The sequence below is a fragment of the Dermacentor silvarum genome, chromosome 4 (assembly GCF_013339745.2).
Source record: "Dermacentor silvarum isolate Dsil-2018 chromosome 4, BIME_Dsil_1.4, whole genome shotgun sequence".
Lineage (NCBI taxonomy): Eukaryota > Metazoa > Arthropoda > Arachnida > Ixodida > Ixodidae > Dermacentor > Dermacentor silvarum.
In genome coordinates this window covers 115,810,109-115,824,275 of record NC_051157.2, presented here as the reverse complement: position 1 = coordinate 115,824,275, position 14,167 = coordinate 115,810,109, and the positions used below count along the sequence as shown (strand labels likewise).

Sequence of the window (14,167 nt, the reverse complement as noted above, 5' to 3'; positions counted from 1 at the left end):
TCGGCTCAAGACCACCCTGCCGGCCAAAAGAGCGTCGTCCAGGTTGTAGGTATGCAAAGGCCGACTTGTTGATTTTGGGCATTAAGGCAGGCGGCGTGCATTCTTGCTTTGTGTAGAACTAGTATGCAAGATACGGCGCAAAAGTGAACAGCACGGAGCGCTTCTTTCTTTCTTTTTTCATGTCTGCTACGGCTTCGTGTGACGTTACGCCGCGAAATTTGTTGCGCGTGCTCCAGGGAATTGCGTTCTTTTCGTTTTTGCTTAATATTCGATGATCATGCGTGGTAAAGGGTGTTCCAAACTGCTGGTGTAGCTAACGCTACGAATATTTTCCAGCTTCCTGACGCAGCGAAAGATGCGAATATCTTCTTTTCACAACGACAGAATTCACGCTCGTAAGAAGACGCAGCCCACTTGGCCTTGCTGTAAGCGGCATATCTGTCGCCCGCCGTTGTCGCTTATCGGACATGGCGTTACACTTTGAAACACGAGGTCGCAGAAATAAATTGAGTTTCGATAGGGCCGAAGTTAACGCACGCCGCCGATGGTCGAAATATTTCGCAGTCGGTTATTACGGCGTGTCTCACGCACGCATCGTGGTACGTAAAATCGCACAATTCAATACGACGAAGCTAAGTCTTGGGTACACGCTGCAACGATCTCCATAATTTTCGTTGTATAGTAGAAATTTTACAGGAGCAGGTGTGCGCGTGCCGGCGCAGAGCAGCTTTTAAATTATTTTGACTTAATTACCTCTTGTGGGCTGTGTAGGCAATGGTAAAGCTAAAGTAAATTAAAAAAAAGAAACTGCAATACTACAATGTTCCTAGCCAGCTAATGAGACAACACCAATGCTAAACATGTTACGTAATTGTACAATAGCAATGCAACTTTGAGCAAAGCTTAATGTCTCTTAGAGGAATATTTTTAGTTGAAGTCATGCAAAGATACACAATCGAAGCTGACCCGCATAAGTTGGAAGCGCCATTTTGCGAAAAAAGTGCTGAGACTTGTTTAAAACATGTGACCTAAAATGCTGCTCATTTCCCCCTTATTTCCAGAAGATGGAAAAAGAAAAAGGAGCTGGCAATGTTGGGCTCAACGTCCTCGTCACCTGCTCTGCATGATCAGTTCATTATTCACGAACGTGTTACTATGAACCTTCGTTTGTGGTGAATTGTACTGTGTACAGCCAATGAACGTGGGGACCCCTGCAGCGATAATCTATATACGATGAATTGTGTGAAGACTTCTCTTATGTTTGTGTAACCAATACAGATGCCAACATTTGTATTTACTGTACGAATTACACAGCTCTGTGCTATTGTGGTATGTATTGAGTTGTATCGTTTGCAATACGTTGCTAATAAAATCAGTGAATACACCACATTTTCCGACTACTCAATTTTCTTGCTCAAACAAAATTGTCACGCTTCGAGCTTGCTAGCTCGCGTGCATTTTAACTGAGAAATATTTCCTAACAAATGTTTCGTTTACGTGCTCAACGTCCGAGAAAATTAGCGACCGAAAGCTGTAGAAAACAGTATATGCAGGTGCAACACAATCTGAAAAAGATGCAAGCGGTGCTCTTTTCCGCTTGCGGCTCACAAAGCGGTTGCGCGCTCGTCGAGCGCATAGCAGACGACAAGCAGCTCGGCGTTTCCTCCTCTCTCATCAACAAAAGCGTTGCCATAGCAGCATCAGCAATTTTTTTATTGTTTATTGGTTTCACAGTTTGGCCTACCAAACACCAGGGGACAAATTGGCGCTAGTGACGCAAACATCGTTTACCCGGGGGGTATACCAGCTGACCTAGCCCTAACCGTACACATACGGAGGTTGTGGGTTCAGCTCTCACCGATGGCAAGGTTGCCTTTCCTTCCAGTTTTATTTCCCGTTTTTAGTCTTCACAATATAAAGTTTACCTCTAATTTAACCCTAATCTACAAGCAATCATACAGTCCAATTTTTTTTAAAGTTTATTTGCCCTTTGCATTTTTTGGATCATTGCCCATTGGAGTCATACGGCACCAGGTTTGACCAAGTATAGTATTATTGAAGGTGTACACGTCTTCCATTTTGTCACTTAGCTAATAAAGTTACCGAAGATTCTGCCAGCTAGGTCGGCTAATTTAAAATATTGCAGAGCGTTTGCATGATCTTTTTTGCAATTGTACAAAACAGACGCTAGACTGGATGCCCGCCCCAGACGTCTTTATTGAGCAATCGGTTGCAATCCTCAGACAAGCTCCACGCGCACGTCTCACAAGAAAAAAAAAAGCATTTCAGAATCACGTAGGTCCACACATTACAATTAGAATGTTCCTTTTTTAATCATTTCCCCATTTCTGACTAGTTAAAAAAAATTGAGGAGAGAGAGGCGAGTGTAAAAGTGCAAAATGTCGGAGGAGGACAGAAGACTGATCAACCTGGCCGTCAATTAACGAGGTCAGCTTTGTAGACGCATAAATAGGGAGAAAAAAAAACTTGGGCCGCTGCAACTTTGCTCGTAATGCTGCATGCTGTCTGGCCAAGACAGCAGACACTTTGTCGTGTACCGTGGCAGAAAAGGAAGAAAAGTTTTTGGAACTGTTGTTTTCGTCGTCAGCACTGATTAGGGGGTGCTTGCTCCTGATCTGCCACAGAGAAGACGAGGTGTTTGGAAGACGTGCGACGCCTCCTCTGGAGCAGTCTTATGCCTTCTCGATGACACTTGTCGTCAAGGTCTTTCCGTTCCAGATGGACTTGTACTGCTCTGGAACTGGTATCTCCATCTGAAAAAGTATAGAAACAATGTAGAAATGCCAATGCAGTCTCAGTCAGATCTGATTAGAATACATTAAAAATAAAAAATCGCTCAAGTACTTGGTAAAGAGAGATGTGTATTCCATACTACAGAAACCTCATGTGTGAAGTTACAAAGTGAATTGAAAGCTTTTTTTGAGCATCAAGTCTGTGGCCAGATCCAACATCAAGTCTGTGGCCAGATCCAACAGCGAAAAACCTACAAGTCCTCCCATTCATTTATGAATGAGAATACTTGGGTGCACATAACACAGTACCAAGCAAACACAACTAACGTAAGTACACAGAGTAGAGAGCAACCATTCGTACATTTTTTTTAGGGGACCATGGCAAAAGAATGTATGTTCCATGACATCTGATAATAGTTTTGGCACCACTATTGGTGAGAGAAAAAGCTACTTTGGTACAAAATATTATTTGAAACTGAATGGGAAACTAACAAACGACTAGAAACCCCCTCAGTAATGCTCGTTATCATTGCCTGGCCTTCTGTGCCGACATCATCCGCTGCAGCCACACGTGCCACAAACTTAAGGCAGAAACTTACGTAGTCTCCACTGGGTGTGGGCACAGACACGTTCACTTCCGATGACTTGGAGGTCACCACCTCGACGTCCAGAGACTTGTCCGACAGGTAGATGTGTGCGCCGTCCGTCTTGTCCACCGCGATGGTGGGCACCCGGCCCATCGACTGCGCCTTGACACTCTGGCAGTTGATGAATTCCACCACCGACACAATGTCCTCAAACACCACAGCAGTCTTCTTGCATGAGTCTGAAATCCAAGTTTAGAAGAAAAAAAAAAGAGACATTGAGGATTCACTGCCCTAAGAGGTGCATTTGTGTACTAGCAACTAAACCAATGTGTTTTAACATTATGCATATTACTAGACCATGCAATACTGTATCTGTGTATGCCATAACACCACTCAGTGACAATTCTTTTCCTGGGGGTAATGTAAGCATACTGATTATCAGATTAAATTGTGGGTGTCCTGAAACTGCAGCGGATTACGAGCGAAGTTGCAGTGGAGGGCGCCAAAGTAATTTGCCCACATGTGTTTCTTTACCGTGCACTCAAAGCACAGTACATGGGAGCTTTTGCATTCAGCCCCCTCCAGAATGTGACCACTATGGCTGGGAATTGAACCTGCGACCTTGTGCACCCAGCCACTTAGTGAACTGCAGCAGTAACCAAGTCACCGCAGCAGCTATATTCTTTATATTATTAATGTTTTGTAGAAATGAGTGTGCTATTTAGTGGGAGTATTTTGCATCCCATAGCATTCCTTTATGGTTGACAAATTCACACACTCGACAAAATGAATGCCATTTTGAATGCTTCTGCAGAGGGGTCCCTATCTACGACTGGTTCTTCATTGCTGCCAAAGAGTAGAAGTACAAGCCCCGTGCTCAAAACTTCAGTTGAACATGTTTAAGTGCACCCCTCTCGCTTACCTAAATGTCCAGGTAGTCTACACTAGGGTGAGCAAGATGCCGATAAATTATTGTGAAGAGCAGAAGGTGCACGCGGAAGGTATACAATATTGCACTGTCTTTGAATGGATGAACGTGAGAGCCACTGACAAATTTCTGCATTGGGATTTCAGGAAACCATACTGGCATTGTGGTAACATACGCTGGCCACCTCAAACCTCCTTAGTTTCTATATCGTTCTCGTAATCTTTTTTACAGCACCACTTTGATGCAGACAGGCGAAAGTATGCAGGACATGCGCTGACTACCAGCTGAATATATCACATGTAAACAGTAGCTTATATATACCACAACGTCACTCCTTGCCACCCAAGACTGCATACAAACAGCCTCCAACCAGATATCTGACGCCAAGAACTTCAAATAGATGGCACAACTTCAGAACAAAAATTTCACCAAGTGCCATATCAACCTTTTTTTTTTTGCCACTGATATTCAGTTTTGTCATAGAAGACAGAGAAAACAGGTTGAACAAATATAACTAAAGAAACGATAAGATATTACTCAATTAGGGGTAATAATAAATGCATTAATTATGAACCAAACAAATATGCAAGAAACAGCTTGTGAAAAAAAAATTTCTTCTGTGCACAAAACAGCCAAACAGAGCACATGATCAGAGTGGGTATGAGTGAATTTTCATCTGTGGCAAGTCAACCTTTACTTGTATTACCACATATTAAAACTAGTAAAACGGTAAACACTGCGTGTTGCTTACAAAACACAGCTCAATTTAAAGTATAAACCGCATGCAAGCTGATCTTGCGTGCGACAGCGACAAGCGACACAATAGAGATGGCTGTCATGTTCGCTCGTCGCCTACAAGTCGTACCGCATGCAAGCAACGACTTTGAGCGACGTCTCCTCGGTGTTGCCGGTATGAGGGCAGCAAATACGCGCCGAAACTGGCGTGACGCGTGCTTTATTAATTTATGTTAATGTTTTTTACTGTAAAGAGCCGCATAAATATTTCTAAAGGTCTTGCACTAGGTTCTTATCCTTACATGTATCAACATTTCGTTGTTCGCTCGTTCCGTGCGACAATCTGTAGTACTTGACTGATGTACATTCTGTTCCGGCTTCGTGCTATTGGCTAGTCACTCATAGTACTTCCGGGCAACGAATTTTAGATTTCCAGAACTGAGCGATCGAGCGACAAGAACGAGCGATCTGTTCGCGTGACAGCCCGTTTCGTCGCTCAAAGCCATCGCTGTCACGCACAAAATCGCTCTCATGCTGTTTGGGCTTAAGTGTGAAATGCCATTTTTCCATCATCTGCCAAAGATGTTGGCAATTCTCTAAAACTTTGAAAGAGTCAAAGGAAGCAAAGTGTCATTAACTTTGTTGCCTTCTGGCCATTTTGGCACACTAATGCCCATAATGCAGCAGCAATGTTGTGCTTTTTAATCACTGCTACTTTGGATGGTGACACAAAAACCATAGTTGAAAAAGAAAAGTTCTTGCAAGAGAGACAGTTCAGACTCCGCTGTAACAGTGTAGAAAGTAAGAATTGTGTAAATGTGCTTACAAACTCAGATACTGCAGATTAATACAGGTGACTTCCGTTAATTGAAGCATAGCGGGACCAACAGAATTGATTTAATTATCTGGCAGGCATAATTAAAAGAAAAAGAAAAAATGTCCAAACAAATCGCTGCTCATTCGGCAGTATTTCCCTGGCTAACCCAGCACCGAATCAAATATGTACCCAGTTTTTACGGGTTCATAGTACAAACCAATGTGCACCCAAATCTAACACACACACCCAATTTTATAACAAAAAAAAAAATGTAGCAATAGAAAAATTTGGCAGTCGAAATCAGATAAAACCTGTAAAGCTTGCCTTCACCAAATGGAAATTACTTATGTCCATTGTTACAACCTCAAACACTTTTTATTTCTATACACGAACCACAACATGTCCTTTGTACAGTTCACTGCGTTTGATGTTCTGCATTTTCTGGACGACTCCACAACCATTGCGAATGGGATAGTGGCCTATGCCTAGATTAAACACATTGCCAGTTCGTACTGTAAAACATGCAAGTCTCTGGACAGCTTAGCACGCAAAATAACACCTTCAGACGAGCTTTCATAATCAAAGACAAAGTGGTGTGTCATTGCATCACCATCCTAGGCAAGAACTTGCTCTGCCACCATCTTGTGATGACAATTGTGGGGACGCTAGCTTTGACTGTAGGCTATCGCTAATGCCACGAACGTGGTTTTTGCTTTGTATTCGATTGTAAAGCATATTAGAATCAGATAAATGATGTAATCACTCATTGTGAGCCGCCGTTCTTACTTCCAACTTTGCCAAAGCTAGGCCTACATCGGCGTTTTCAGCGGGAGATGTCTTAGCTGCATTCACTGTCGCCACAATGCTGCAAGTTAGACCCTGCAGCCATTGGTGTCATGGTGAGAGTAACCATCGGGGGTCACCATAGGGGTAAGGCATTAGCGTGCTGACCAGTGAAGTTTGAATTACGTATCTGACGAAGGCAAATTTCAGGATTGAAATAACGAATGTTTTTCCCCATAGAAACATATGGACGAGGGCTGGGACTTTTGGTCAAGATCAAATTAACCAAATAACTGAATTAATGGACTGGACTTGAATTTAATGGAAGTATACTGCATACGCCTCAGCCAAGATCAAATGTGGTCTCACCAATGACAATGGAGTTGACCTTGCCCTTGACCTGGATGACAGAGTTGACACACTTGTATATGCACACCGACTGGTTCATCAGCGTCTGGTCTAGCACAATGTTCTGGTTGTTCACTTGGAACTCCTGCAAACAGCAGAAAGAAGCAGACACACGTGTCAGACATCCAACATAGATGATAAACACTCCCAATTAACATGGATTAAAATTCTTTGAAAAGCAGGCAAACAGCACATCAGCAAGTGTGAATAACATGTCCCACGAATGTGGCGACATCAACATTTAAATTAAGCCTGCAATCCCTTCCTCCCTTGTCAGATTGTTCTATTCCTGTTCAATGACAGAAAAGATGCAAACACAGCCCATCTCAGACATGTTCACAAACTAAAAATTTTGACCTACCTTGAGCTGTTTCTATTCCAAATGTAGGACAAGCTTAGTAAACCAGTAAACCAGTCAACACAGAGACTATAGGCAGTACTATGTGCATCGCATCTCACTGTTGGGAACCAGAGAAATGGAGGGATTGTGGACAAGGAGAGTGGCATTGAAACTTCACTCATAACTAGCTATTTCGATGTCTATATTCTGCTGCCTTCTTCGTACAACTGTTCTTGAAGTTAAAGATGGCCAAAGAAACAGCTAGAACTCTTAAGTCTAGGTGTGCCATAGTCCACATGCCATGAACCTAACTGCTACACCAGCGCCATTGTCAGAGAAGAAGTGTAAACATACTACCGTTTCACTGAACTGCATGAATGCATTACATTCCTTTCTGTGCCCTGCTGTACGTCCCTCCAACAAGTGAAAATCCAACCACCCATACAGAAGAGTTTGCTAATGTATTTAGTTGGGCTAATCGACAAAATGCAGCGTATACACTTTTGTGAATAAGCTAAACAGGTGGGACACAGTGCTGACTGTGTCCATCTATTCTTCCTAGTTACAGCTCATGTGCATATGCCTGTGCTGCCACATATGTCCAAACTGCAAAAATTACGCAGGTTGTGCTTGCTGTGGGAATCAATGTTATGTGAAGCATTTAGCAGGCAGCTATAGCTATCCAGCGCCATTTGGGGTTCTGCAAAGCGTTACCAGATGGGTCAACGCGTCTGTGTAAGGCGAGAAATTGTGTGCGTGCTAGAAGCATGTGTGTGAAGACTGCAGCAAGACGACGGTGATGGCTTGACAACTCATTTTTTTAGACTTCGGTGAAAAAACTTTACGACCTGCATGCATACAATTGTGACCTAGAGGTTAGAGCTGTCAGGCATCAGATGGTTGTGCTGGGAGAGAGAGGTTCGATCCCACCATTGCATGCGTAATATTTTTTAATTGAAGAGGCCCCAAATGAGGCAAGACAGGAACCTACATACCTGCTGCAAAGTGCCGTGGTATGAGACACAGAATGCTTGGCATTCTTTGTCTCATACCACGGCACCCAGGTAGCTAAATTTGCTCCCAGGGTAGCTCTAAGTGAAACAGAGTTAGTACTCACCACACACCACTTCTTTCCTTCCAGCTCCAGCTTGGGAGGCTTGGTGACCTCCTGGGAAGGCTTAGAGCCAAATCGCGAGGGCGGCTGTGCCGGTGTAGATTTAGGTGCCACGGGTGCCTGTGACCGCAATGCGGGGTTCTTGTGGGTCATCTGATCGCTGCTCACTTTCTTCAATCCTGCAATAACCACAACATTCACGTGATGCACTTCATGCTCCAGCAAGACAGTGCATCAAGAGTTCTTCGACTACGTTCACTGTGTGGGGGTGAGCGCCCGCGGGAGAAGGTGGCAGCGTGTGCTCCCCACAACTGAAGAAAGAGCCATTACAGCATTAGCTTGGCACAGCGAGGCTTCAAGCTTCTAGGGATCTAAGTGTTGCAAGGGTATGCATTTCTCGTATGCACACATAGGTAACCACTGAGGAACACAACAGTGAATTGCGCTTGCCTATGTTCTCCAGCAATGGATCTTACTAGCTTCTTGCCGCATTTATAAAGTCATTTTTATAAAGTCATTCACTTACACATAATCGCAACGTTCTCAATCAGAAAACAACAGCCCCAGCCTGGAACACAGTGTCCACATGATACGGCTATCACTGTTTAAAGCAAGTTGGCCGCAAGGTGTATTTAGAAGGTGCTGTTACACTTGAATCTGTGTACAAACGCAAGCATAATGAATTATTGGATATAATTAAGTAAATATGGAAATTTTCTCACTGATATCAGCATGTAATGAATATATTGCGAGGCAGAAGCAGGCGCGAATGTTCACAAACGCAGGTGGCACAAACAATGAAGAAAGTTCAGGTGAACAACTTAGACATGGCACCAAAACCAATTAGCAGCAACCACACAACTTCCTCCTCTAACTTGCTAGCCCAAGGCCTTCTTCACTATGGCAATACACTTAATTATGAGGCTGGGCAAGAAATGATTGAAACATACATGCCGAGGGCTAGGAATAATTTCTGTGGAGCTTGCACCTTGTGTAGGAGCAAGACGAAACCTAATTTTAATGGCTGAAGGAGCCATGACCAAGTTAGTGCTGTACAGGTGGTAGTGTTACAAGTGGTAGTGTTACAAGCGCTATGCACTGTACATGCTTTCCAAAGCATTGGCGAGAAGCATGGAAAAGGTGAATGCTGTGGTTACTTTCTCGTCTTGTTTTACATGCTACGAGACGAAATGCAAATGATGCTGAGGAATCTGTTGCTTAGAAACCAAGCTTGCCACCCCAACTGCCAGAAACTGTGCGCAATGTGCAAGATCAGGTCAGTTGGTATTCCATTCCCACACATCTTAGGACACTGAAGACGTGCGACACAAAGCGCAAGACACAAGTGTCGCCTTTGTAGCAGCAGCAGCAGCAGCAGCAGCAGCCTGGCAATACAGCTGTGAAAGTTGTCTCATCTGCTCCCATGGCTGCCTCATCAAAGGGACACCTTCGCCAGGCGCAGCTGTCAAATAATTCAAGCATGCACATGCCCACCATCCAGCTGACCTCTACTGATGTCCTCTCCCTTGTTGAGGTCCCTGAAGAGGGCAGCTCGGGGGTCTTCGGCGGGAATCTGATTGTTCATGAAATCAGCCGGTGGCGGCGGCGGCGGAGGCGGGGGACCTCCCGCACCAGCGGCTGGTGCTCCACCGGTACCAGCCAGTGCCGTGGCATCGCCACCCTGCAGCACACATTCGAGGGCAAGAGTCATACTTTTTCATTTGGAATGCACGCACTGCCTCCGCCTTCAAGCAACAAACTCTATTTAGACAGACGACCACTTTAAAAGTTTAAGCAATGCATCTGTTATCTTGAGAATAATGTTTAGCTGAGCTCGTTGATTGCACTTAGAAAAACATTACAGCAGACGACACACTGCTAGTGTGTCATCGTCCCTTCTGTCTTTGCCAGTGCTTTCTGCTGGAAACCTTTCTTGCCATCTGTCATGTGAGTATACCATGAAGGGATTAGTTTGCAACCAAGGGAGCACACCAGATGGATTCCAGCTCGAACCTTATTGCAGAAGCTCAGTTTCAAAAAATGCAACCTAACAATAGCGAATTCTCATTTCTTTCATCCATTCTCTTTTTTTTTTTTCTGAATATGTACCATGTGGAATTAGACACAGTGCCTTTGCCTCACTACCCAATGTCAGTGGTGGGCCAACTAGTATTTCTTGAACCTCTGCACTGAGATTTGTTCACTGTGAATGTAACAGCCCAATGACAGAAGATATTGTTCACCCTAGTACACATACTACGGAACATTGCTGAAACAGCTCTATTGTACCAAGTGCTTGCCCATGTCCTTTGAAGGAGGACTGCAAAAAGCTTAGTTTCAGATAGTGTAAGTATAAGAGCAGCTTCCATGCGAAATTTTGTATGAAATGTGACTGGAAGCATCATGAAAAACTCACACAAGCAGATGATACCGAAACTGAAAAAAAAAAAAAAAATGCCACCATTACCACTCTGAGGAAGTGGCACATGACCAAGAAAGTTGAAAACCAGCACAGCTCCATGGCATGACCTCGGAGATTAGGTGGCACGCACAGCTGCCCACAGATGCTGAAAAATCTTGGAGGCAACGTACTGGGATTTAACCCTTTCATACACTATGTGCACTATTGTGTACACCAAGATAGTGCGTCAAAAGCAACAGCACTCATGAAAGCAATGATGTTTAAAATGTGTCGCATTTATCTTGAAACACTTATGATTGCAATTCTGCTGCAATTTTGGATAACATGTGCAAAATGTTTTAGTAAAATGAGTGGGAAGGTAAGCGGTTGGCCGTTTTTAATGCCGTTAAGGGCCCTGTGTCACAGAAAATCTGGCGTCGGAAAAATTCACCCCGAACCACCCCGACCTTACGGGCCCTCCATATGGCGCAAGGCATTAGTGAAGAAAAATTGAATTTCTCAAAGTAAAATCCATCAGAAAAATTGTAAAGTGCGACTTAACTACAACCTACAGATATGATAGCGTCGGATTGTAATTTGAATGCACGAGAAAACTCAAACACAAACCCCTTTTCCAGCATTTCTACAATAACAACAGCGGCGCGCTCGGGTAGGTTACTTGCGAAAAACCCATCCAGATGGCGCTCGCCTCCTTGGGGCAACATCCAAACAATTAATAAAATAAAAAAAGGTCCTAGGGCCTTCACATTTTGATATAAGACGGGTTATACTGCCCCTGTAAAAATGTCTTCCCAGCAATGCATTTCTGTTTAAAATTGAAGCCGACTTTAAGGGGATCGGTGTAAGCTTGATCTTTGTAAGCTGGCTTTCCCACAGTTGTGGGTTGCAGTGAAGCCCTACTCATAAATAAAAATGCGATGCGAACAGGTTCGATAACGTTATCGCGTACCACTCTTAAAGCCGAAGCTTAAGCTTCCCTCCAATTTTTTGCTTGGTGTCAGTACGTTGTTGTATGTAGTTGGTGCACTTCTTTCATTGTATTTCACAATGTCATGCACCAGGCATAATTTTCGAGTAGCTGGATAAGTGCTTTTCAAGCTTTCAGTACATGAAATAGTTGATATTCTCATATTTGATGTTCCTGTAGTGAGTTTTCGTGTGGAGTCCACATTCTGTAAACTTGACAAAACTCACTAGAGAATTGAAAATTCTGAATCTTTTCTGCAGCTGTACACTTCATGATTCTGAAGATGCAAGAAATGTGGTTAAAGTTAGTTTTGAATCGACAGGATAAAGTGGCGTCTGAAAGGGTTAAGTCATATCCGCTAACCATTGCAGGTACACGAATCGCCTGCATAGGTGCGATTTAGAGGCTGCTAATAACATAATTGGACCATTACCAGCCCTTCAGCTTGCCAAGATTGCTTCAGTGGTATTTGCTACTCATTCATAACCAAATTAACCAAAGTGCAATTTCGCTGCAGTTGGCCTTTAACTGTACTGTACAACTAGGGTGCAGGGGCATTCGGCGACCATTACCTTGGGATTCCACACAAGTCCAGTCAGGTGATGCTCCTTCACAAAGGCTTGGAGTTCCGTCAGCACAGTGAGCCATGAGCGAGCCCAGTCCACATGAGTCTTGTCCCTGCAAATGAGGAAGCAACCCATCACTACTGGCTTTATGCAATGCAATTGACAATTAAGGATTACTTCAAGGTGGCACCTAGGTGAAGCTGCATGTTGAGCATATAAGGCAGACAACAACAAGGCGAAATTTTTCCAGCTTCAAAGCAGCTACAGGAGAAATCATAGAGGACAATTCGAAGGAAAGCCTAAACAGCCACACTATGCAGTGACAAATGGGTTGACAGCAACGACAATGATGACAACAATGAAGGCATGACAACGACAGTGTGAAGGTTCACATAATGCACTCCCAGTATTGAATCACGGGTGGAGATGAAGCTTTCGTTCCTGGCAACTGCTATTGACAAGGGGACATGATAAGGATAAACATAGGACGACAATACCTGCCACAGACATCCCGAAATTTGGATGATGAACCCTTAACAGTTTTTTTTTTTGTTGCTGCAAAATTTCCCACAGGTGCTGTTCAACAACAACCGTAATTTTGGAAGAAATTTCTCAGATGGATCTAGGAGCAGCACTCTTAAATAAATGAGCAGAAAGTTGCAAACCTTCAACATTTACCAGCCCTGTATGTCACATGCAAATATGAAAGTATGACAAAGTCAGTCGGAAGGATAACTTGGAGTCTTGTTGGGTCAAAATTGTTCCTTGCAAACGTTCCAGCAAAGCTATCAATGAAGAATGCCACTGCGAAAGAACTATGCCACCTTCCCTCACCACATGCTAGTCTGAAAACAAAAGACATGATGGTTGATGGCGAAAGCTACGAAAAAGTGCTTTGCAATGTAGTGTTGAATGGCACAAAGTCTAGTGAAATGGGAGAAGACCATAGTGATAACGTATTCATACCATGAAAGTCAATAAAGACAATTTTCGTTAATCTAGACATTTTATTCAAATGAAAAAAAAAAAAAAAAAACAGCACCGTGTTTGAATCATTAGAGTTCCGAACGTGAATAGCTTCTACATCTACTCCTCTGTACACAGTGTCCTGAACATTCTGCAATAGAGTAAAACTCACTTTTCCTTGTAGTCCATTAGAACCCTGTTGGTGTAGAACTGGCAGGCATCGCTCATTTCCTTGATGAATGGAGCCGGGGCAGGCGCCTGTCAGCAATGAAAGACACGAGGACGTGATCGCACGTTGTTCCCAAACGCATCTAGAATTGACACAGCCTCACATCGTGAGGCTCGCAAGGACAAGAGCAACTTACAATTGTCACCCATCCAAGGGCTGGAATGGATTCGCTGATTGCTGACAGATGGTTGAAGAGCTTGCTGGTACGGTTCTTCTGCCTGAAATCCTGTAAGACAGGTTCAAGGCAAAGATAAACAAGTGCTAGGCCAGAGCAGCGAAGTGTGCCGCCTCACAAAACTGACTCGATCACAGCGCAGCATAGTATAATAAAGAGAGCGGAACTAAACAATCCGTCTTTTTGGCGTCTTTTTGGTGAGGCGGCCTCACCATAGTAACTTCACTTTTCTGGAGCAGTTTTAACAGGACAATGAACAGCACACTCTTCAGATTTTCGTGTGTGAGAATTTTATTTGAGCAACTGAGAAGCCCCAAGCACGCGCTAAAATATCTCCAGTTAAAAAAAAATTAAGTTGTGGGGTTCAATGTCTTGAA

The 14,167-nt window shown here is 43.6% G+C and overlaps 1 protein-coding gene across 5 annotated transcripts in view; it reads right to left on the bottom strand.

Moving 5' to 3' along the window:
• Window positions 1-2,197: 2,197 nt before the first annotated feature.
• Window positions 2,198-14,167, bottom strand: part of LOC119450557 (adenylyl cyclase-associated protein 1) — a 38,901-nt gene continuing 26,931 nt past the window's right edge. For 4 of the 5 annotated variants that reach the window (XM_049665958.1, XM_049665960.1, XM_049665959.1 and 1 more), the window contains exons 5-12: window positions 13,752-13,841; window positions 13,559-13,644; window positions 12,427-12,532; window positions 9,960-10,146; window positions 8,469-8,644; window positions 6,973-7,096; window positions 3,353-3,579; window positions 2,198-2,774 (exon numbers count right to left, since the gene is read on the bottom strand). In XM_049665958.1, coding sequence (XP_049521915.1) covers window positions 2,694-2,774; window positions 3,353-3,579; window positions 6,973-7,096; window positions 8,469-8,644; window positions 9,960-10,146; window positions 12,427-12,532; window positions 13,559-13,644; window positions 13,752-13,841 — 1,077 coding nt within the window. In that variant the 3' untranslated portion in view covers window positions 2,198-2,693. The remainder of the gene's footprint in view (window positions 2,775-3,352; window positions 3,580-6,972; window positions 7,097-8,468; window positions 8,645-9,959; window positions 10,147-12,426; window positions 12,533-13,558; window positions 13,645-13,751; window positions 13,842-14,167) is intronic. The other variant, XM_037714050.2, reaches the window with a different exon arrangement.